This window comes from Ostrinia furnacalis, unplaced genomic scaffold (genome assembly GCF_004193835.3).
Source record: "Ostrinia furnacalis isolate ACB-3 unplaced genomic scaffold, ASM419383v2 OfSCF0767, whole genome shotgun sequence".
NCBI lineage: Eukaryota > Metazoa > Arthropoda > Insecta > Lepidoptera > Crambidae > Ostrinia > Ostrinia furnacalis.
In genome coordinates, this window is record NW_021131006.1 from 654,440 (window position 1) to 676,383 (window position 21,944).

A 21,944-nucleotide genomic window follows, 5' to 3' on the forward strand; every position below is an offset into this window, starting at 1 on the left:
TTAAACAGATACGAGTATACAATCAAGATTGTGAAAAGAATGAGCTGTTTATTAAATACCAAGAAATAATATTTNGTAATAGTTCGTCGGTTTAGAATAATGGAAAATATCACCAGTGATTTGAATCTCTATTTTCCTGAAATTCACGACTTTCCAGATAACTACTTAACTGGACCGTTTGTCTTTCATTTCTGGGAAAAAATAAAGCTCTGTACCTCTAGTACGAAAAACTTTCGAGTTCGTTTCGTTGCGTATTCAAAGTGTCATCGAAAAATTTTGTATGAAAAATTAAACAGCGCCCCCTAGGGCGGCTATAATATAGGGGGCGCTGTTTAATTTTTCATCAGAGTTTCTCTAGTTTAGTTGTACCTACTTACTCGTAGTTATGTCATAACTGATGCCTTACACAGTTATTTAATGAAATGTTATTTGTTTCTAGGACGAGCCTTTGCCAGTGGCGAACGCACACGCCCTGCACGGCGTGCCCCCAGCGGTGGCTGCGCCCGCGCAGCCCAGCCACGCGCCGGAGAGCCATCTCAAAGACGACGCTCTCAACCAAGCCGAGTCGAAAATTGATGAAGATAAGTTACAGGTAAATATGACATATTATTATGCAATGCTGAACTGATGGCCGATGGGGCAGCAAGCCTAGGTTCTGGAGTGAAGGCACGTGAAGGCCACCCCTGCTTAGGTCAAACGACCTCATTAAAAGGTGCTGGGTGTAGCAGACTCCTACCAACCATGAATCAGCCAATCTCTAAATCTTTGGGGGAGGCTTATTTTTAGCAGTCGATGTCCTGGGGCTGAAATTATGATGATGATGTAACCTAACAATTTATTGTGGATTATTCATGACATTGATTTCCACATAAATGTTCTCCGTTTATATCATTCATTAACAACTTAATATAATGATAAACATGTCATTATCATTTATAATATAACATTGTTTAGAAGTTGTTAATTATGAACAAGCATTAGCAATCAATAACACAAAAAAGCACAGAAACAATTGTTAAGATATTATTTACAAGCAGGNTAATATTTCGTCGGTTTAGAATAATGGAAAATATCACCAGTGATTTGAATCTCTATTTTCCTGAAATTCACGACTTTCCAGATAACTACTTAACTGAACCGTTTGTCTTTCATTTCTGGGAAAAAATAAAGCTCTGCTTTCTCGTAGAGTTTCTCTAGTTTAGTTGTGCCTACTTACTCGTAGTTATGTCATAACTGAAGCATTACACAGTTATTTAATAAAATGTTATTTGTTTCTAGGACGAGCCTCTGCCAGTGGCGAACGCACACGCCCTGCACGGCGTGCCCCCAGCGGTGGCTGCGCCCGCGCAGCCCAGCCACACGCCGGAGAGCCATCTCAAAGACGACGCTCTCAACCAAGCCGAGTCGAAAATTGATGAAGATAAATTACAGGTAAATATGGCATATTATGTAACCAATGCTGAACTGACGACTGATGGGGCAGCAAGCCCAGGCTCTGGAGTAGAGGCACGTAACGGAAAGTCCTGTTTTGGACGTCCACCCAAGAGGTGGCCTACCAACCAGCCAATCTTTAAATCTTTGGGGAAGGCTCATTTTCAACAGTGGACGTCCTGAGGCTGAAATGATGACGATTATTGTTAACAAAGATTTAGTATAACTCGTATCCGAGTGGATTATTCATGACATTGATTTCCACATAAATGTTCTTCGTTTATATCATTCATTATAACAACTTAATATAATGCTAAACGTGTCATTATCTTTTATAATATAACATTGTTTAGAAGTTGTTAATTATGAACAAGCATTAGAAATCAATAACACAAAAAAGCACAGAAACAATTGTTAAGATATTATTTGCAAGCAGGAATTCAACAATTGAGTAGCATATTGAGATTGCATGGGAAAACAGTGTCCTTGCAGGCCATATACGTGCAATTTAAGTCATAATGGAGTCGCGGAGGATCCGCTTGCGAACAACTTGGATCTCCGCCAGAATGCAAATGTGCACAATTTTATGACCCCTTGCTTCTTGCTTCGCAAAGAACGCTTTTATGAATACTTGCAGGTTTAAAAGCTGAGTAGGATGAAAAGGAACACAAAAGTAATTACAATTTAAAATTGCTACCAAAAGTTATTACAATTTTGAAATTAGCCATTTCAACTTACTTGCTTTGTCATCCATATCCAGCACTGTAATCGCGAGTCGCGACAGACGAAAATACTTGCAGTTTCAATAATCAGTTTGGAACTAGATTGCAATAAGAAACGTAAAACTGATATTTGAAATAAGTGTGAAATGTGGCATAATAGACTAGGTATTGTTTCCTTGTCTGTTTCTTGTTAGCTGAACTAAAATAGAATCAATATACAAAGCATATCACTGAGTATAATTGTTCCCACTGTTTAGACCTGTTTCATTTTACTCTAGCTGAAAAAAATCTGCTTGTCGATTGTAGAGCTAATGGCCGTCTCGTAATCGAACGTAGTGTATGTATGCTGTATACAACCGTTCTATTAAAGCAAATAGATAATTCAATTCATTTCCACATTGTCGATGCGGGCACGAGATTAGTGTCGTGCCCGTGCATCACTTCCCGTCCGCGTGGTGAAGCGCGGCGGGTGCAAGTGATGTCGTCACCGGCTTTCACCGCCGCCCGCGCACCTCTTCGCTCGGCTTCCCGGCTGAGCGCTGAGAAAGCAGCCGATGCTCTGTTGCGTAAACTGACTAAACTGTCAAGCGTTTTATGGACTAGGTATTGATAATAAACACAAAAGCTACCGTGCCCTTCAACATACTCGTACTTTAGAACATTAAGACAAAAAGTTAGTCATCATCAGGTTCTAGAAATTCACTCTTGAATATGCCTAGGTACTGCGAGCGGCTCTGGAGCTCCATCGTTCCACCAGTTGGCAGACCTACCCACACCTGTGCCTTTCATTCTAAAGTCGCCATTCGAGAACGTTCCTATCAACGAGGAACGTGGTGGTGGATTTGTCTTGCTTTTGTAAAACAACAATGCGGTCTGTAGCACTTTTAGAATTACGAAAAGCTAGAGTCACTGATACCTATCACATTTTTCGGATATCCCCAGTGCTTCTCAGAAGGGACCCCAAAAATATTTTCTTTATATTATGCGAATTTCCTGAAAGATAATGGACTATAAAAGATACAGCGTACAATAAACTCCTTAATGTACGATTCGTGGAAGAGAATGTTTAAGGTTGAAAATAATTTACACCACATTCAGGCCAAATATAGCGTCTACCAATCCTTCAGAGATTGTAGAAAAATATTTCGGTCAAAGGAACTGAGCTTTATAATTTATCTTTAAATCTTTCTTAGCTAAGTCAAATTATCTTCATGTATTTTTGTCATTGACGATGTTTTGATATCTCAAAAGATATGAAGTCTAACTCTACCACTAATGCATAATATCTACTTTAAAGTTGGGAATGAAATATGTGTAAGTATTTGTGTACTATCTTAATAACTTAATGAGAAATAGAGTGTTTTGGTTGATTATTTCGGTATTCACGTTCAATTACTCGCTTATTCATGGATGGACAATGAAGTTTCGCATGAGTGCATGGAAGTGCACGGCCAAGTCTTCAATGGAGGGTCTTCAATGGTGCTTGTTTATAATTGCTGTAAATAAATTGTTTGTTAAACTAATAATTAAAGGACAAGATTAGCATACGAATCGGCCGATCAAACGATGAGCTATTCATGTGGTGGTGATATTTGTAAACGGAGGGCGCGAGACAATGGTGCGCGGGCGCATTGTTCGCGCAGGATGTCCGAGCGATTGTGCCGCGCAAACAGTACAGAACGAGATAAATTGCTCTGTTTTACACGTTGGAAATTTATCAAGTGCACCAGCTAATATTTACTTTTGACTGTTGTATACCTACCTTGATACGTAACTCTTCTGAGAGTTACGTAGTTAGGTCAGTTAAGGCTTAACGTTTCTTGAAAGTTCTTGAATCAATTTATTGATTTTATACCTAAGAAACTTGTTTTTGTTCGCTTTCTTAGCTGGTAACCAAAACTGGTATTACTTATAAATAGCTAGTAAAACCAAAATGAATAAAAAATCTACTTTTCTAGGCTGAAAAGTTTGTGATCATAACATAAGTTGATTGTCACAACAATTAATTCTCGAATAACGTAAATATCCACCAAGACATGCGCGCATGCAAAATAACATTAATATATTTTATTAGCCATTATTTTAAATTCATAACTTTCTACGTGCAATGTTTCCATTGCTCGCGTCGTTCAGCAATAAGTTACGCTTTTGATAACTTTAAACAAAGTTGTATAACATCACATATTTTACATTTTGAAACCAGTTCAGGTTACATTGTAATGGTGCACTTAATTTAACGAATTATCATTGCTTTACGAAAGCAGGCAAGTATTTAAAGAAACTTATCATGTCAAGTTAGTGGGTACTTCCTACATTACGTTTACGTTTAGTCGTATTCCTCAGTGAGCAATGAATATTAAAACACTTAATTGTTTCTTCGTAGAAGCAATTTGATTTTAGTAGCCATTAATATCCGTATAGCGTTTGTAGCAAAAAAATAACTATGGTAGTAAGAAATTAATTCACTCGCTAGTTGGTAGAGTTGGATATCGTGTGGTAAATGAGAATCTTCCATTTATAAAACGACTGTGATTCTATATCTGTGTGAATTAATTATCTATTGCAGAACCACCAACGGTATTTCAAAATACATACTATCATGCATGTTAAATATTTGACCATGATTCGTGTTGCAGTAATATCGCAATATAGTTAAACGTTTATTGCTGTTTTATGTTTTAAAAGTATTTACAAGTAGGTACCTACATAAAAGAAGAAGTACCTAGTATTTCATAATTTACTTCGGAACCAAATAATTGCCCGTTAGACACGGATACGTAATCAACAATCTCTTATTGTCTATAAAAGTATTAAGAACCATCTTGTACAGGGTTCTCAACTCTCCATGAAAAAAATATTGACAGTGGGAAATATGAAACCAAGCTATTTACGTGGTTTAGAAAGTTTTTTGATGACTTGTAGGTCTTAAAAATACACTTCAGCATTTTTTTCAGTTCGGTAAATGTTATGTCACCACTTTATCTACAAACGGGAAGGTATTGACGACGTTAACAACAGTTCCCTGTTTACTGGTAGCCCTAGGTCGAGTGCTGGGTTGAGGACCNCGAGGGCCCGCCACCTGAACCCAACTAGTCCTGCTCACTGATTTATACCAGCGGTTTGCGCAACGCTTCCCGGTCTAGTTGACGGACCCTTAACCTCACTGACTCTTTAGGTCAACTACTAAGTATACCTTCGTTTAAGATGCGCACTCTGTTACTTCCTGCCTCTTAGAAGTTAGTTCCGTGTATGTAGAGTTTACAATTATATAATCACTTCTGAAGTTCTGAACGTAATGTAACATGAATACAAGACAGAGGACAAGACCTATGCAAATTGTTTTGGTGAGCGGTATAAAATTTTTAAGGCAAAATTAATCCGCTAATGTTTATTTTTAAAAGTTACTTAAAATAGCATAGTACTTCCTTTACATTTGTTTGCATGATCTCTCTGATCTTGACTGTGCGAGTACCTAAAGATTCCAATGCAATGTCAAGAAGCAAAGATAATAAAACATAGCCATTATTGTGAAAAAATAATACTCGCTTCGTAGGTTGTTTTTGCTAGAGCCGTGTCAGGGGTACGACCCTGAAATACATTCTCCTCGGTTTATAACTTTTATATCGAAGGCACTTTTCAGTATTGTTTTCCTATTATTCTCAAGAACAAGTTGGAGTGTTTATTCTGTTCAGTATGAAACCCAATACTTTCATTTCATTGGAAACAGTAAAGTCGGATTGGTATACAATGCCGATGAATAATCATATTTTTCCTTTGAGACCCAACAATAGGAAGTTGTCAAAGTTTATTTGTTTTGCATCTTATTTTGGGTAAATATTGTTGTATCGGATTGGTATTGTGCCTAACTGTTTATAATGTGAAGTAGGTACTACTGATATTTACGGTTTGAAATAATCTAATATTTGGTGATCTCAAACAGAGCATGCAATTTATAGCAACTAAAAAGGTTGTCAAACCAGTTTGGTTATGAGAATGAAGTGCAAATGGGACTGACAAAAGTCTAATGTCTGTAGTTTTAAAGGTCACACTAATAACAAAATGACTTGTTTTTTTGCAGAAAATCGACAATGACAACTCAAAGAACGAGGCTGACTCTGGTAGCGATGAGAGCTCGGAGTCCGACAGTTCTGCTGAGGAGGAGGAGGACCTGGACGCCATCAGGCCGCTGTTCAAGCTGCCCGTGCAGTTTGACCTCGACGAGCTGGCCGGCGCCTTCCTCGCCAACAACCAGAAGTAAGTTGGATATTCTCCTCATATAGAACAAATATGACTTTAGCAACGATAACTGATACATATAACAGTTTCAAGGAGAACAAGGAGAATCTGCTAGGATACATCTGATCTTGTTGCACTATCAGTTCGACTACAAGGTGGACGGTTTTTTCTTGCCAACACTCCAAAATAAATAAAAAGTTTTATAGTTCTTTTTAGCATTCTTCTTTAATAAGCTACATCCTCTACCTACATAAACGCGCGGACAGGACCGAATCCTTATCCGCGATAAAAACTATGGTATGCTAAGTACCTTCCTCAAAATCCCCATCATAATACCGGCATAATACAGATAGATAGATATCAAAGGCTTGTGTCCGCTTTGTCGTTTTATCGTATGGGGTTCTTTAGACCGTTCAAAATTCGTCGCACACAATAAATAATGGTATCTCGCTTGCATGAGCTCGTAAAATGTGTATCAAAAGATAAAAATGTCAAAGGATCACGTTACGTATTAGAGGGCAAGTAAGATGTTAAGTAAGTACGAGTATAAGGCTGGGTGGCACCATCTTACTTTAACTTTAACAAACGTCAAAAATCTGCAAACTTCATACAAAAAGCACCGGTTATCGTTATAGTTACGGTCAAAGTTAAGTGGTGCAACTCAGCCTAAGTAGGTATCGTGTCTCATAGCTATATTTTTATGATAGCTAGCAAGAATTAATAAACTTATTATAGTTAATTAATATTAATACCATTAATGTTTAAATAGCCACCTACTCTATTGCGATACCACTCAGGTAACTAAGTTTTTAAGCTCCTGTATATTATGTAATTTACACCATTACAAATTGTCACTTAGTAAGCAATATTTTGAATTTGAATTTGAATCAAAGAATAGGGTCACATTCACCTTTGTAGAGCACCATCTATGTTCGGTAGGTAAAAGAGCTATTAAAACAATTATGTTAGTTATCAAATAAAAAAAAGCCTTTAAACATGGACATAATATGTTACTAGTGTAATTAAACATACACTTACGTTTCTAATTGCATTCAGCATAATAGCCATATAAATAATTATAAACATTACTTATTTTTTGTATTGTACTATATTACTGCTTGTGTCAAACGAAACACTAACTAAATGGTTCGATGTAATTATAGGGCTATAAAAAAATTACACGTTTGTGATCGAATAAAATTTAAAGAAATTGGAAATGTAATTGCAACAAGCATGCCGTATAACAACTGCATACTTACATACAATTGACGTTATATTTTGAATCATTTCATAAATCAATAAGACACAAACGATTATTTTTATTTACCTACATTAATTAATTACTTACGATAATAATATGATTTATTCGTCTTAACTCGTTTAACATTATTAGAACTAGAACACAAACCAAGAAGAAATCGATACTGCTTGATCAGTTTGCCAATTACTTGGCAATTAAATTGTATTACGTAGGAAGCAATCAATCCGATTAACAAGATAAGTGACGTAGAGTTTAGTAAGGGCTAAGGTCAGCGCCCACTTAGAAGGGGTAGAACTGCCTACACCCGGGGTGACTCGTGTGGATATCTCTTTAAACTGGTTGTAAGCTAATACGTACATCAACATAGGACCTTCCTCCTACTGGTTCTTTGAAAACACAAAACTTTTGATAACATAAGTATCTAATTTCGTGGATATTCGTTTTATGATCAACATAGTTAACATTATAGACTAACACAACACAACAAACAACTAGAGTGGTGTCTCCACTCATCGGATCATCTGGAACCGATTGCTTTCTAGCAATATTAAAAACACTTTAATTCTGAACCTTCTTGTATCCTTATGATTATAAAATGTAAAATTAGAAGGTATTGATGTTAATTGTACTTTCGTTCATTCGTTCGTTTGCCACTGCTGGACAAAGGCTTCTCCCAAGGCTTTCCATAACGAACGGTCCTGCGCTGCCTGCATCCAGGTTCTTCCCGCGACCTTTACCAGATCGTCGGTCCACCTAATAGGAGGCCTGCCCGCGCTACGTCTTCCAGCCCGTGGTCACCACTAACTTTTCTGCCCCATCGACCATTGTATCTACGAGCTATGTGCCTCGCCCACTGCCACTAGCTTTTAGCAATTCTGCGAGTTATGTCGGTCACTTTGGTTCTCCTGCGGATCTCCTTATTTATGATTCCTAACTGTACCTACATTTGCTTAATTATTTATATTTTCCTGCTATTAGAACAAACTTACTAATACAACGATTAATTTACTTCTAGGGGACGCATGAACTGCGTGGTGGAGCGTCGCCACGAAGACCCCATGGAGAGGCGCTTCCCCTTCAACATCCTCGGAGCCTTCGCCCCGCGCAACGCGCAGGCCGAGCGCGTGGCCATCATCTGCCACGGCGGAGACGAACCTAGGTAAGGGCATAGCTGCTTAATAAGTCTTTAATGTGAGAGGATAATAATATGTAAAACTCATTTTATTTTGCAAGTAGGCTTTTAAAAAGCATTTTTTGCTTTTTGTAGAAAAGTTCGAGGCCTTCGCATCGAGGCATTATTATGCACTAGAGACTAAATAATCAAGACAAAACACAGACAGACTTTTATGTCCCATGTAGAGACAGCCAATCAGTCATAATATTATTGCCATTTAGTAAAATATGCATTCGGCTAGACATTGACTGTTGTCGTTGTTGACCAATATTTACTAAAGTTAAAGTGTTACGTTCTCAAAACTTGATTTGAAGCAATAATTAATTACTCAATAAATACAATTAAAATACTAAACTGTTAACGGAGCGTTAAAAAGGCTAAACAACAGAATTAATCAATATTAACTTTATCTACATTTGTTGCTGTTGACGGAGTTATAAAAACATACGTTATTTGTTATTGTTTAGAGTGCAAGTAGTAAAAACAAGGTCTATTAACTTTTACATTACACGTCTATGGTATTTTTTAATTTATCTGGATAGGACAAAAATATTTGAGGAATTTGCGTAGGTGTCACCCCGCAGTGGGTGGCGGGAGTAAATTAACTGAGAAGGACTAAATTTAATATAAAAACGTTTTAAAATTGGTCTTCCTCGGCACGTAGTGCAAAACTAACTTTAAAGTTTAGATAAGATTTTACTTGAAATATACGAGTACATAAGTTTAATATTTAATTTAGGAATAATTTGTTTATAAAATACGTAAAATAGAAAAACTAATCACTCGTGTGTCTTTTTGTACGGCACGTGTAATTTTTCAGAAACACCTTTCCTAATTTTACAAGAAAGAGGTTTCTTGTACAAATAGGAAGGAAAGTATAGGAAAAATTCATTAATTGTCATCCACATTGTGACGTGTGTGCGTGGGTGTGTAAGAACATACTTATTTGTATGAGAACGCGGAAAAGGCCCTTCCCGGTCCGTTTCACAAGCAAAATGTCGCACGCTACGCGCACGTTACCTGAGTAGCAATTTAAATATACCTCCCTGTTGTTATAATATAGCTGGGGATTTTGATAGAAATACTTATGCAGTTAAGAGGATTAACTCTATCCCTATACGTACAAATGCACTTTCTGCAATTGACCTGTAATCTCCTACCTACATAATTAAAAACATTCTATTAAAGCATCTTGTTTTGCGCATTTCAAATCCAGGAAAATGCATGACTTAAATTATAATCCTCGCTTGGAAAACGTAAACGGACTCCTAAACAAGTCCGGCAAATGGAGTGAAAGTTCGCAAAGTTTCTTAACTGGAAAATGAATTCCATAGAGAAATGGAGCAGACAAAGTTTGATAGTCTATAATCCTGCCACCTGGGAGTTAGACCTATACACAGATACTTACAACTAACGCCCTTGTGTAACAAATGTTGTGTAGTTTTCAGTCTCTGGTACACGAGACTACTTAGCAGGAATGAATGTGGCGACTTTTGATAAATAGTGCGTGCAGTAAAGAAGTGTAGTAGTGGTAGTAGTGAGAGACTCGACTGCAAAATATGTAAAATTGCATAAAAACGAAACGTTGCGATCGCGTCGCGTAATCGCGTTACGCCGCTGAAGTCATTGGATCTATATGAATAGTTAACCTACTCTTAAATATAATCATCATTGAAGGTTGGTGAAATTGCTAAAATATTGTAACTTGTGTTTGCTGTTTTATGGGACAGACCTCTTTCTTTTTGATGTAATGAACGAACAAATAAATGACAGTCTCGAAACTTTCAGCATTAAGTTCAAAACTTGAACTTAAAGTGGCAGAAGTGATAGTGAACTTAAGTTTTCTCTTTAAAACTAATAACAAAGTTTCGTACATGTCTGTATTATGTGTACACAGTATAAAAGCCTCTTGTGATTTAGCGATTGAGAAGGTCTGTTTAGACCTAGGTATTAGGTTCGACTGAAAGTGTATTTCTTCACAGTTTGGTTAGGATTTGACGTGTTTAAAATTAAAATCTTTATAGGTACCTACTAGCCAAAGTCCACCAGGGCCAAACTCCTCAATAACTTTACAGCAACCTTATCTTGTCGGGGCGCTTTAGTTTTGTCTTGATGAGGGCTCTTATCCTACTAATATTATTAATGCGAAAGTTTGGATGTCTGGATGTTTGTTACTCTTTCACGCAGTAACTACTGAAAGGATTTTGATGAAACTTTACAGTATTATTGTTTATAACCCAAAATAATATATAGGTTATAATTTATGACGATCTGTAACAAACTAAATTTCACGCGGGCAAAAGCTAGTACATTATAAGTATGGGCTAGAAACTTGCTTTTGAAAATGTTTTTATCCTATTAATTTATTTGTCAACAGACCAATGGGCAGCTTCCCCGAGCCGCAGTCGCAGGTGTTCGCATTCCCGCTGTCCGGCCCCGTGCGTCTTCCGTTGAGGCCTCAGATGGACCGCATGCCCCAAATGGACCGCATGCCGCAAATGGACCGTATGCCCCAGATGGACCGTATGCCCCAGATGGACCGCATGCCACCGCCGCCCGCGCAGGAGCCCCGTGTCCCGCCCTTCGCGCCCATGTCACATCGCCCAGCGCCTTTCCCTCTACCTGTAAGTACTTTTATTTTTTATATCTTTCATTTCAGATTTATATTCTGGAATTTATCCAATTTTATTTTGTTTTTTATTTTGCAACTTTATATTCTAAGGCTGGGTAGCATCATCTTACTTTAACTTTGACAAACGTCAAAAATCTGTCAAACTCCATACGAAAAACATCGGTTATCGTTATTAGTTATCGTCAAAGTTAGGTGGTGCAACTCAGCCTAACTAGCGGCCGACTTCGTACGCGTGGATCCCGTTTTACCCCCTTAGGGGTGGAGTTTCGTAAAATCCTTTCTTAGAAATGCCCAAGTCATAACATCTACCTGCATGCCAAATTTCAGCCCGATCCGTCCAGTGGTTTGGGCTGTGCGTTGATAGATCACTATGTCAGTCAGTCAGTTAATTAGCCAGTCACCTTTGAATTTTAGATTTACACTCGTTGTTCACCGATTCGGTTAACTTCGCGTCTGATGGACTTGTAGACAGGTAAGTTTTTCTTATTTTGCAGGAAATATGATGTTATAATAAATAATTGGGTCAACGATGATCGTAACGAACGAACGTAACGAACGGGTAGTTGCCACCACCATTAATCAAAATTTCATTACTTAAGAGCGTTGTCACATTTTTCATGCAGAAATCGAGAATTTGGCAGATTTCGAAATGATTTTAGTCATATAATTTATTGTTATAGCTTCTTTCGACTTATATCATTGTAATTATCATACGTTTTTACGGAATGTCTATTGACAAAATCTCGTTCAAATTGGATTTTTGTCTACGAAAACAGCGAATTTCGAAAGCCCGATTTCCAGGTAACTCGCGAAGGCACAACTTTGAACTAATATTACAACAAATTTATTTCTAAGTAAGAAGATAGAATGTATTCATTAGAATAAGCATACCCTGAAGAAGAAAGTGTATTGAGAAAATTTTGATGTTTAATTCATTAAAATGCATTTTTATCATGTCTAAGATAGTCAAAATTCGAGAAAATTACTGCAAGAAAACAGGTCACATCTCATAATCTAAAAGTCATTTGGCAACATAAACTACTTTATACTTAAGAAGAAACATAGTACTATTATTGTGTGAAAAAGAAAAAATATCTATCTTCAATCTTCAAATGAAAAATTAATCTGAAAATACTATAAAATCGGGTGCATCAAATGGCATAAATCAGTCGTGCTTTGGCACTCGTAGACGCCGGGTCTATGTCAGTTGACTGCCCACTGACGTATGTGCGTCACGCGTGATTTTTTCGTAAATTGTAGTATGATTGAGTACTTTTGATCCGCAAGTATTTTTAATTTATTTGTTTAGGTAAATCGGACTTGTAATTTCTTTCTTTTCAAAATTTTTTTTTATTTTACTTACAGAATATGGGTAGAATAGATAAAAGATATTATTATGGTATCTGTTTGGTCAGGAAAAAATAAATGACTAATAAAAATTTTAACAGGGTGTAGGGTTCAAAACATTAGTCTATGCCATTGTGTTTCTACCAACATAAAATTATATGTATACTCTTCCTTACTAATAAAAGTTGAATAGCGTCTGTATGGTCACACAACGCTTCGTCATGTTTTTCCGAAAGTTAAATTACTGACGACTGAATGAAAGAAATTGGTGCGTAACGATTCATCTGATATTAAACGTTTAGTAATAAAGGGGTAGGTCAGGTAAATGACAAATCCACCAGCGGTCGCTCGATGCCACTTAGACAAATCTATATTATATGTATAATAGTTTTATAAAACGTCAACTAAGTTGGTTAGGTATTTGTATTGCAGATACTTATACAAATGAACGTATAAAATGAGTTTATTTTTAAAAGTATAGGTACAGGGTGGAAACGATAAGTGACTTCACTTGATTTTTAATTATACAAGATATCGAGAAACTGTTTACTGTTCCTGTAAGTGCTTCATGAGCTCTTTAAAACTATAGCAATAAATAGGTCAAAGAATAAACTGGATCTATGCGAAAATTCAATTTTTCCGAATTTCATACTAAATGTATGCCGCCAGCTAGAGATGAGACGTATTTACTAGAACAGATCCACACACTAGGTATTTTACGGTACTAAGTGGCACCTATTCCAATTTTTAAAATACTTGATCCACCTAGTATTTTTTAAATTACACGATTTCCGACCCTACCATCAAAGTAATAGAGGTTATTATTGCATAATACGTAGTCGTGTATTACACGCACCGCGTATTTCTCGCTAAGTATTTTTTAAATTACACGATTTCCGACCCTACCATCAAAGTAATAGAGNTTTTTATAAAAACTTCAGCTTGTAAACTGACGCTAAAGTGGAAATTTACAAAACCTGTGTGGACTTATCTTGATTGAATTCTTAAATACTAAACTAATCGCAATATTTTCTCAATTAACTATTTAGACGACGAAATTGCTTAACTATTTATGCCTGTAACATATTTGTAGTATTACTGGTTAATGATTGTAACGAGTTGAAAAAGTACTGTTTTTGCGCCAAACGGCGTAAACGCTCTTAATTTATTTGTCAACAGGCCAATGGGCAGCTTCCCCGAGCCGCAGTCGCAGGTGTTCGCATTCCCGCTGTCCGGCCCCGTGCGTCTTCCGTTGAGGCCTCAGATGGACCGCATGCCCCAAATGGACCGCATGCCGCAAATGGACCGTATGCCCCAGATGGACCGTATGCCCCAGATGGACCGCATGCCACCGCCGCCCGCGCAGGAGCCCCGTGTCCCGCCCTTCGCGCCCATGTCACATCGCCCAGCACCTTTCCCTCTACCTGTAAGTGTTTTTATTTTTTATATCTTTCATTTCAGATTTATATTCTGGAATTTATCCAATTTTATTTTGTTTTTTATTTTGCAACTTTATATTCTAAGGCTGGGTAGCATCATCTTACTTTAACTTTGACAAACGTCAAAAATCTGTCAAACTCCATACAAAAAACATCGGTTATCGTTATTAGTTATCGTCAAAGTTAGGTGGTGCAACTCAGCCTAACTAGCGGCCGACTTCGTACGCGTGGATCCCGTTCCCCCTTAGGGGTGGAGTTTCGTAAAATCCTTTCTTAGCGGATGCCCAAGTCATAACATCTACCTGCATGCCAAATTTCAGCCCGATCCGTCCAGTGGTTTGGGCTGTGCGTTGATAGATCACTATGTTAGTCAGTCAGTTAGCCAGTCACCTTTGAATTTTAGATTTACACCCGTTATTCACCGATTCGGTTAACTTCGCGTCTGATGGACTTGTAGACAGGTAAGTTTTTCTTATTTTGCAGGAAATATGATGTTATAATAAATAATTGGGTCAACGATGATCGTAACGAACGAACGTAACGAACGGGTAGTTGCCACCACCATTAATCAAAATTTCATTACTTAAGTGTCAAAATGCTTTTAGATTTCAATAAACATTGGAACTTATGACTACCCGTTAACTTAATTGAGTAATCTTTATTGTTTTTAAGCATCAACATTTTTAGGAATCGAGTTTTACAGTGAGGTAAAGCAATAGTTTTAAGGGCGAAAATGAAATTTTATTGGAGAGGTATAGGCAGGGACCTCGCGATTACCATTAATAGTTCTAAATGAAGAGTGTTTGTTCTATGGCGAGTAACTAGATAAATATATTTATTAAAGTACATTAAACTTTATATTGATTAAGTATAAAGGTCCGCGCATTTAATTGAAGTGTATGTAGAGAGAAGTTTGTCTTGACAAACACAGCGGGGGCGTTTTTCAGAAGAAGTCAGTCTTTGTATAAATTAAGTTAAAAAATATTTGTTGGATTATTTTTAAATCGGCTGTTATTTTGGCCTTGGAGATTTTTATTTGCAAGGTAAGTGCTTTCTTATATTGTCTTTAGGTACATCGGATTTTCATAATAATCCGTTTGTATTTATTGTGGCTCTTCACAAATGTATTAATAGAGAAAGCAGAACACATTTTGCATTTTGCTGTTAGAGCATACGTTAATAAGCTAAGTGTTTTTCGAATAAGCGGATTAACCTCTATTACGGTATAACCTCAATGGACCATAGCAGATTGGAATTGAGAGTTAATCCGATACTCGAATTATGAGCTAAGTAACTACTTACCTTAATACATAATAACATATCTAGTTCATCACATCCCGTTAAATGGTGCATGTTGATACTAAGTAAATTAGGAAAAATTAAGAAAATTGTCTTACTTTTAACTATTGCTGTATCTCGTAATAAGTTTCGTTGTTATTAAATTATATAATTAAGGTGACACAACGTGAGATTTGGCATTGATTAATGGTTCAAATGTTGAACTTAATGAGACGCAATCTAAAGATAGAACATACAGGTAATACTGTATCTAACATAATGGATCACACCTTGGGTCATACATGCATTCCATATTTAGTATGAAATAATTATAAAATGTAGGTTGCTCCAATAAAGTCGCAATAGGTTCGGTTTAAAATAAGGCATTAGCCATTTTCATGTTGCTAAAGGCAATCAATCAAGCTACAGTGACACATTAATGAAAGTATGAGGTATACCAACATATAAACGTGCCTATATCCTAAAATTGTTCAATATTGATGACAAAATGAACAATATTTTTGAGATTTTACAAAATAACGCGATATTTTATTCAAGGATAGCCTTTACTGAGAAGTGTTAATCAATATTATAAAAATGATAGCAAATAGGCATAATAATAATAAATACACTTTATTGCACACCAAACAAATAACAACAGAAGAAAAGGAACACACAAGGTACAATTAGGCGGTCTTATCGCTATGAAGCGATCTCTTCCAGACAACCTATGGTGAGGACAGTTACTTGAAACAAATATGAAGGGGAAGGCGGTGTCGACACTAAAGAAATAAATTATAATAAAAGGCATACAATTTAAAACAAAATAATACATACAAATAATACACAAACAGGCATTTTCACTTTATTTTGGACAGCGTGTAAGCTTTATGAATTCTCTTTGATTATTTACGGGTAACGATAGACACATATTAACTACCTACTCTGGAAAAATGAATTCCACGCGTACAAAGTTACTGTTAGAGCTGGTAATCCAATAATAGCGTCTGTCGATATCATTAACGTAGCCTTCATAGCTGTGCTGAAAATCCGAATAAATAAGTGTGACAGGTGTATAAAGTAAAAGCGTATTTTCATGGGCCATAGCAGCAAAAAACTCAGCATCAAAACAAGTTTATGGCATTATCGGACTGGGACGCGCAGTTGATAAATCTTGTTACGCGTGGTCCAACATTCTGCATTTCAGTCCGGAGCTGGCATTTTTCAGCTTTGACGCTGATATCATTATTAGTGCTAACATGTAACCTAGTTTCCACTTGATGATTCTTCTGCACGTGCAAATCGAATGAACTAAGTTCTCATGCGCGAGCAATGCTGATAGTGAATGTGATTGAATATTGCATGGCATTTTATGCTTTAGGGGAAGAAATGCATGCAACACGACAATATGCATATCGCTTTGCATCTTGAATATTTTTCTTCATGTTACATTGTGTACACATGATGCGTCGTAGTACAACACCTACGGCGAGGGGAGAGCAGAATGCTGGGAACGCGTCGTCTCGGAAATATTTTTCTCGCTAACTTATTATAAGTAGGTTAGAAGCATGAAAGTCCTATGTTTTTGAAGTAAGAGACTTAAAAATGTACCTATGCTCTATAGATGCTGAGAACGAATTTTACGAAACTTCAAACGGGTCCCACGCGTGCGAAGTCGCGGGCGGTTGCAGGAGCTTATAAGGTATAAAAAGTTAAAAAAATATTGCAAATGTTATTTGAAACGTCATTTCGATATGACATTCAGATTTTAATCAAACTGCAGCCGAACAAAAATCGATGGTACCGTTAGCCACATGGAAGTTATCAAACGTTACTCGTGTCACACGTGCAAGTTCATATCGATTCGAAAGTTCATTCTGCATTTCAGAGATAGGACAGCTTTTACAGTGACCCGGTGCATAGTTTTATTACTGCTACCGTGTAACCTACTTTCAACTGAGGGATTTTTCTGCCCGTGTGAACTAAGTGGGGTCTCATAAGTGACGATGGTGGCATCGCGAATGTGGAATAAAACACTACGACCCCACGTTAGTGGAGTGGTTGGCCATTGTCTCAAGTTTATTTACAATTTAGAGCGAATGTACGCACTTGAACTGTTCACTATGTGTCATGAAACAATAGGGAAAGTTTAGTCAGAAGCTACATAAATTAATTTGTTGTTTTAGTTGGTTGAAGTTGCAAGGAGTTTTGATAAATATTCTATTAACCCATTGCCAAGATTATGATAAAACGATGCATCGAAAAGTTTAATAATCTGATGTTATTTATAACATTTTCAACTATTACAAAAGTAACTTTATTATTTACAGACATCCAATTCCAAAATACGGTATATTATGATCAATAACCTTCTTTTGCATAAATGATATTAAAATAGACGAAAATGTAGAGGTTTGGATTTTGTAAATAAACAAATACAATACCCAGAAATAACACTTACACAAATCTGTAACGAAGTTATTTCTTTGTTACATTGTAATATTCAGTTACTTCTTAAATAATATTATATTTACCTACCTATACAAACAAAAGTCTCCGACGTTCGCCCACGCTCAGAACTTATTTACATACGTTGGTATGTACTACTTGTAATTATGGTTCAACCTTTGTGATCTTTACGTCTAATGTGCAATAAAGGATGCCATAGTACTGCAGTCATGAATGCTGAAGTAGCCAATTATTTGTGTCGCCCTATTTCGGAGAAGGCAGGCATATTTCAAGGCAAATAAAATCATCCGGTTCGGGCATCGATTGCAACGATATATAAATTTGAAGTCATGCATTTTTATAGTGAGGTTAACGCTCAAAAATTAACTTTTTTGTACTCAACTCCTACGCATATTTTTTGTTTTGCATATCTCTGTCACGTTGTCCAAGCACGCGTAATCGAATCGTCGAGACGCGTCCAGGTTAAATGGAACTGCCAAGGTTCGATGCGATGCGAAAAATTTACAAAATAAAGGGTCTCGGGGTCGTTGCCCCGACACAGGCACAACCAGAATATGGGCTTATGCAATCTTGAACAAGTTTTGGTTACCGTTTACTTGTTTTGTCCTTTCATTTATCATTATCGAGCACAAGGACCAGAAAATAAGTAGCTACTCGTACAGACTACCGGTCAGAGAAAATAACTGTTACGTACAATCACATCATGATTTTGTAGGTATGTGTTTTTACCGGGTAACACATCGTTGATTAAAGAACGTTTAATTAAACTCTTCGTAATATTATACACGAGAAAAGTGTTCTATTTCCAAAGGTTACCTTTAATTGGGGGAAAATGCCTTTTGTCGCCTGACATTGGATATGACGAATAAGTAGATTTATTTTTAGGAAATGTAATTTTACCTAATAGTCGGTATTCCTAGTAATAAAAGTAGCGACGATCAAAAAGCGATTAAAAATATAGTACTTATTGTTAGTGACCTGAATAGAGTAGAGGCATATTATTGGATGTCATTTCAAATAAATTTAATTGAAGTACATAGATGTTACAGATAACTTGTAGTAATATTCTAAGTTATTGAAAAATGATATGGGTTCGTTTATCATTGTGCCTTTGGTTTACGAAGTTTAGAATTTATTGGGCTGACACTGTGTAGGTTTGTTATCGACACGAAAAGAAGAAGAGTTTATTCATAACAAACGAAAATGGTGTATGATGTTACCTAATAGGAAATAATTAAAATATTTCGCATAAGTGTATCGAGTAATCAATTATTTCAATAAGTTACATGATAACATTGTTGACTGTGAGGCTGTCAGACATTCTTATAATAATACATATAAGCTCTACCTTAAGAAAGTAATGGAATGGGATTTGAAATTTTGTTGGTGCGATCTCTGATCTGCAAACAAACGCCTCCGGGGTGCGACGTCGGTCCACAGATATGTGTGCACACCCTCGTATCACGGCGGACACGTACACAAATTGTGAGCAAAACACATATCGGTGAATTAAATCCGGGCGACGAGATCTTTAACAGACTATTTACGTTACGCTGGCGCAGGCATTTGCAAAAACAGGTCAAATCAACGATCAACCGAGAATATTCCAAAGTGGCTCCTTTACGTTTTGAAGTTGTATGATCGAACATAAAAAGTTATCTTATGAAACACGTTTTAAGTCGCGTCTATATAAATAATATCATTTTACCTGTTTACCTTATTTTCAGAATTTGCGCTGAAAACAATATCGAGCAATCCTATGTGGGTGTACCTATTCATAAACGGAAAATTGTTAAAATGACCTTCAAGAATATTGTTTTGCGTTGTTTCTCATTAAAATTAAGCTCGCTGAAGCCTTCTTCTCGCCGAGTATTTGTTCGCTCATACCTACACGTTTCTTAAAATAATGTAATTATTTACCCTGATCGCTCGTTTTGTTCTCGTCTCGATTGGACGCTTTGTAGACGGGAAAGCTTATAGCTGCTCGTTATACTCTACGTAGTATGTATGTATGTGTACTTGTTAATTTATGTTACAATAACTCAGTCTGGCTTTAAGAAACTTGAAAGAATCTCATTTCAGTTTCTACGTAGCTGTAGAAACTTGTACGTCTTTAGAATTTGTTACCTTTGATGCGGGAGAGCTTTTGTTACTTCATTCTTTCTTGGCCAGTGTGATCGTTAGTTTGAAATAAAATCGTATAAAATCTTTTACGACTATAATGAATTTCGGATTTTCATAATATAAGGTATGATGAAATTCTGAAGCGCCTCGGAGCGCGCCCTAAACTGGATTAGGCATGTAAAAATAGAATGGGAAATGTCTTTGGTCTGAAAGGATTTCTCTACATGCGGTTACGGACATTACGGTGCTGTTGGGTACTAAAAAGTTAGCAGCTTTTCGGGTCTATGTTTGACTTGGCAAACGAATTTGATTATAGTAGTAAGAATATTTTGTGAAATTAGAAGAATTTTATACAAAAATTAGTAAGTTCGCAATATTTCAAAGGCTCATGTTCAGTGTCAGATGATAATACAGCGACCCGATCGATAAGCAGTTAAACCAGTAGGTACTTTACGTAGTATGTTATAAAAAATATTGACCTATTGATAACTTGAAATCTATTAATACGCCTCGCACTTACAAAAAACATATAAAAAATATATTCTATTCTATTCAATCTGCACATTTATGCCGATCATTATAAATGCTGAACCGGCAATAAGTTTTTTTTTGTTTTTGTAATACCTACTCAAATATAGCAAAAACTCATCATTAGGAAGATTACTAATAAGAATTAAAATTTCTTTTCATTAAGTATACACAATTAAATTATAATATGTTCGACTGCAAATCAACAAACGTTGGGTTAGGACTTGTAACTTATGTAGGTACATCCCTACTTATAATTTTGTAACGTGAAAAGTAAATAAGGTAGGTACTTTAAGGAAGCAAGTTGTGTTTGATGTTTAATGTTGAGAATTTCAAATAATCACTTGTTTAAATTATCACGTAATAATTTTATTTTGAGAAGCCTGCTGAGTGCGGCAGTATGTGTTGCTTGTAATAAAACGTATATAATATGTTAACATTTTTGCAAATACGAGTATTATAAATGCCCATAAATAAAGAAGATTAAAAAATATAAAGAAGATTCGAGTTCTTTTTAAACGGATTCTTGTTTGTGAATGCAGACAAACAGTAATCCCTGGGTTTTAAGAACAGTCATTAATATTTAATTAACCGCTTTAACATTATAACGTAATTTCAGTTTTAGGTACATCTCGTACATATAACTTATTGCGTATTAACTAACACAAAAATAATAAATGAAAAAGTCGGAAAATTTTATCAGGCTTGGAATCTCATGTTAATTTACTACGTACTTACGTACCTATAGGTACCTAATGTATGTGCTCGTACGATACGAGCATGATACTCGTTACCAACTCTACATTTTTATTGACGAAGTTTCTACAATGTTTAAAAACATAAAAACATTTAAAAGACCAACGAGTGTAGAAAGTGCATAATGAGAGAAAGCAGTAAACGTTTTATTATTATAATGTTCAATAAATTGACGGTATTCACATTAAGTCAACATGGAGAAAATTTGTTTAACATTTTATTTGGAAGCTTTATTTAAAGAGGTATTTGGGTTAAATCGTTTTAAAAAAGATACAAGATCTCAACTACGCCGTAGCCAAAAAGGTATTAATTTAGCAAATTGGGTTCACAATGATTGGTAAGATCGTTCCATCGACCAATTATCGGCCCCGGATATTTTTTTATCGAATTTTGATGTTCGATTATCGTGTATTAGCGTACACATATTAAGCGGCCGACGGGCAGGCACGTCGCGCCGCAGAAATAAATAACAGATCCGAGGAGCCGCTCGGAGCAGTCACTGTAACGAGTAACGAGATCACGTCCCGCGCCCGCCGCGCCGATATTT

General features: G+C 36.4%; 1 protein-coding gene across 4 annotated transcripts in view; it reads left to right on the plus strand.

Moving 5' to 3' along the window:
- The first annotated feature begins 415 nt into the window (after positions 1–415).
- LOC114349970 (leucine-rich repeat extensin-like protein 5) overlaps positions 416–21,944 on the plus strand; it is a 38,847-nt gene continuing 17,318 nt past the window's right edge. The window contains exons 1-4 of one of the 4 annotated variants that reach the window (XM_028300579.1): positions 416–592; positions 6,232–6,407; positions 8,666–8,809; positions 11,202–11,448. In XM_028300579.1, the coding sequence (XP_028156380.1) occupies positions 8,673–8,809; positions 11,202–11,448 (384 nt within the window). In that variant the 5' untranslated portion in view covers positions 416–592; positions 6,232–6,407; positions 8,666–8,672. Of the gene's footprint in view, positions 593–1,260; positions 1,432–6,231; positions 6,408–8,665; positions 8,810–11,201; positions 11,449–13,982; positions 14,230–21,944 lie in introns of those variants that run through there. The other 3 variants (XM_028300581.1, XM_028300578.1, XM_028300580.1) reach the window with 3 other exon arrangements.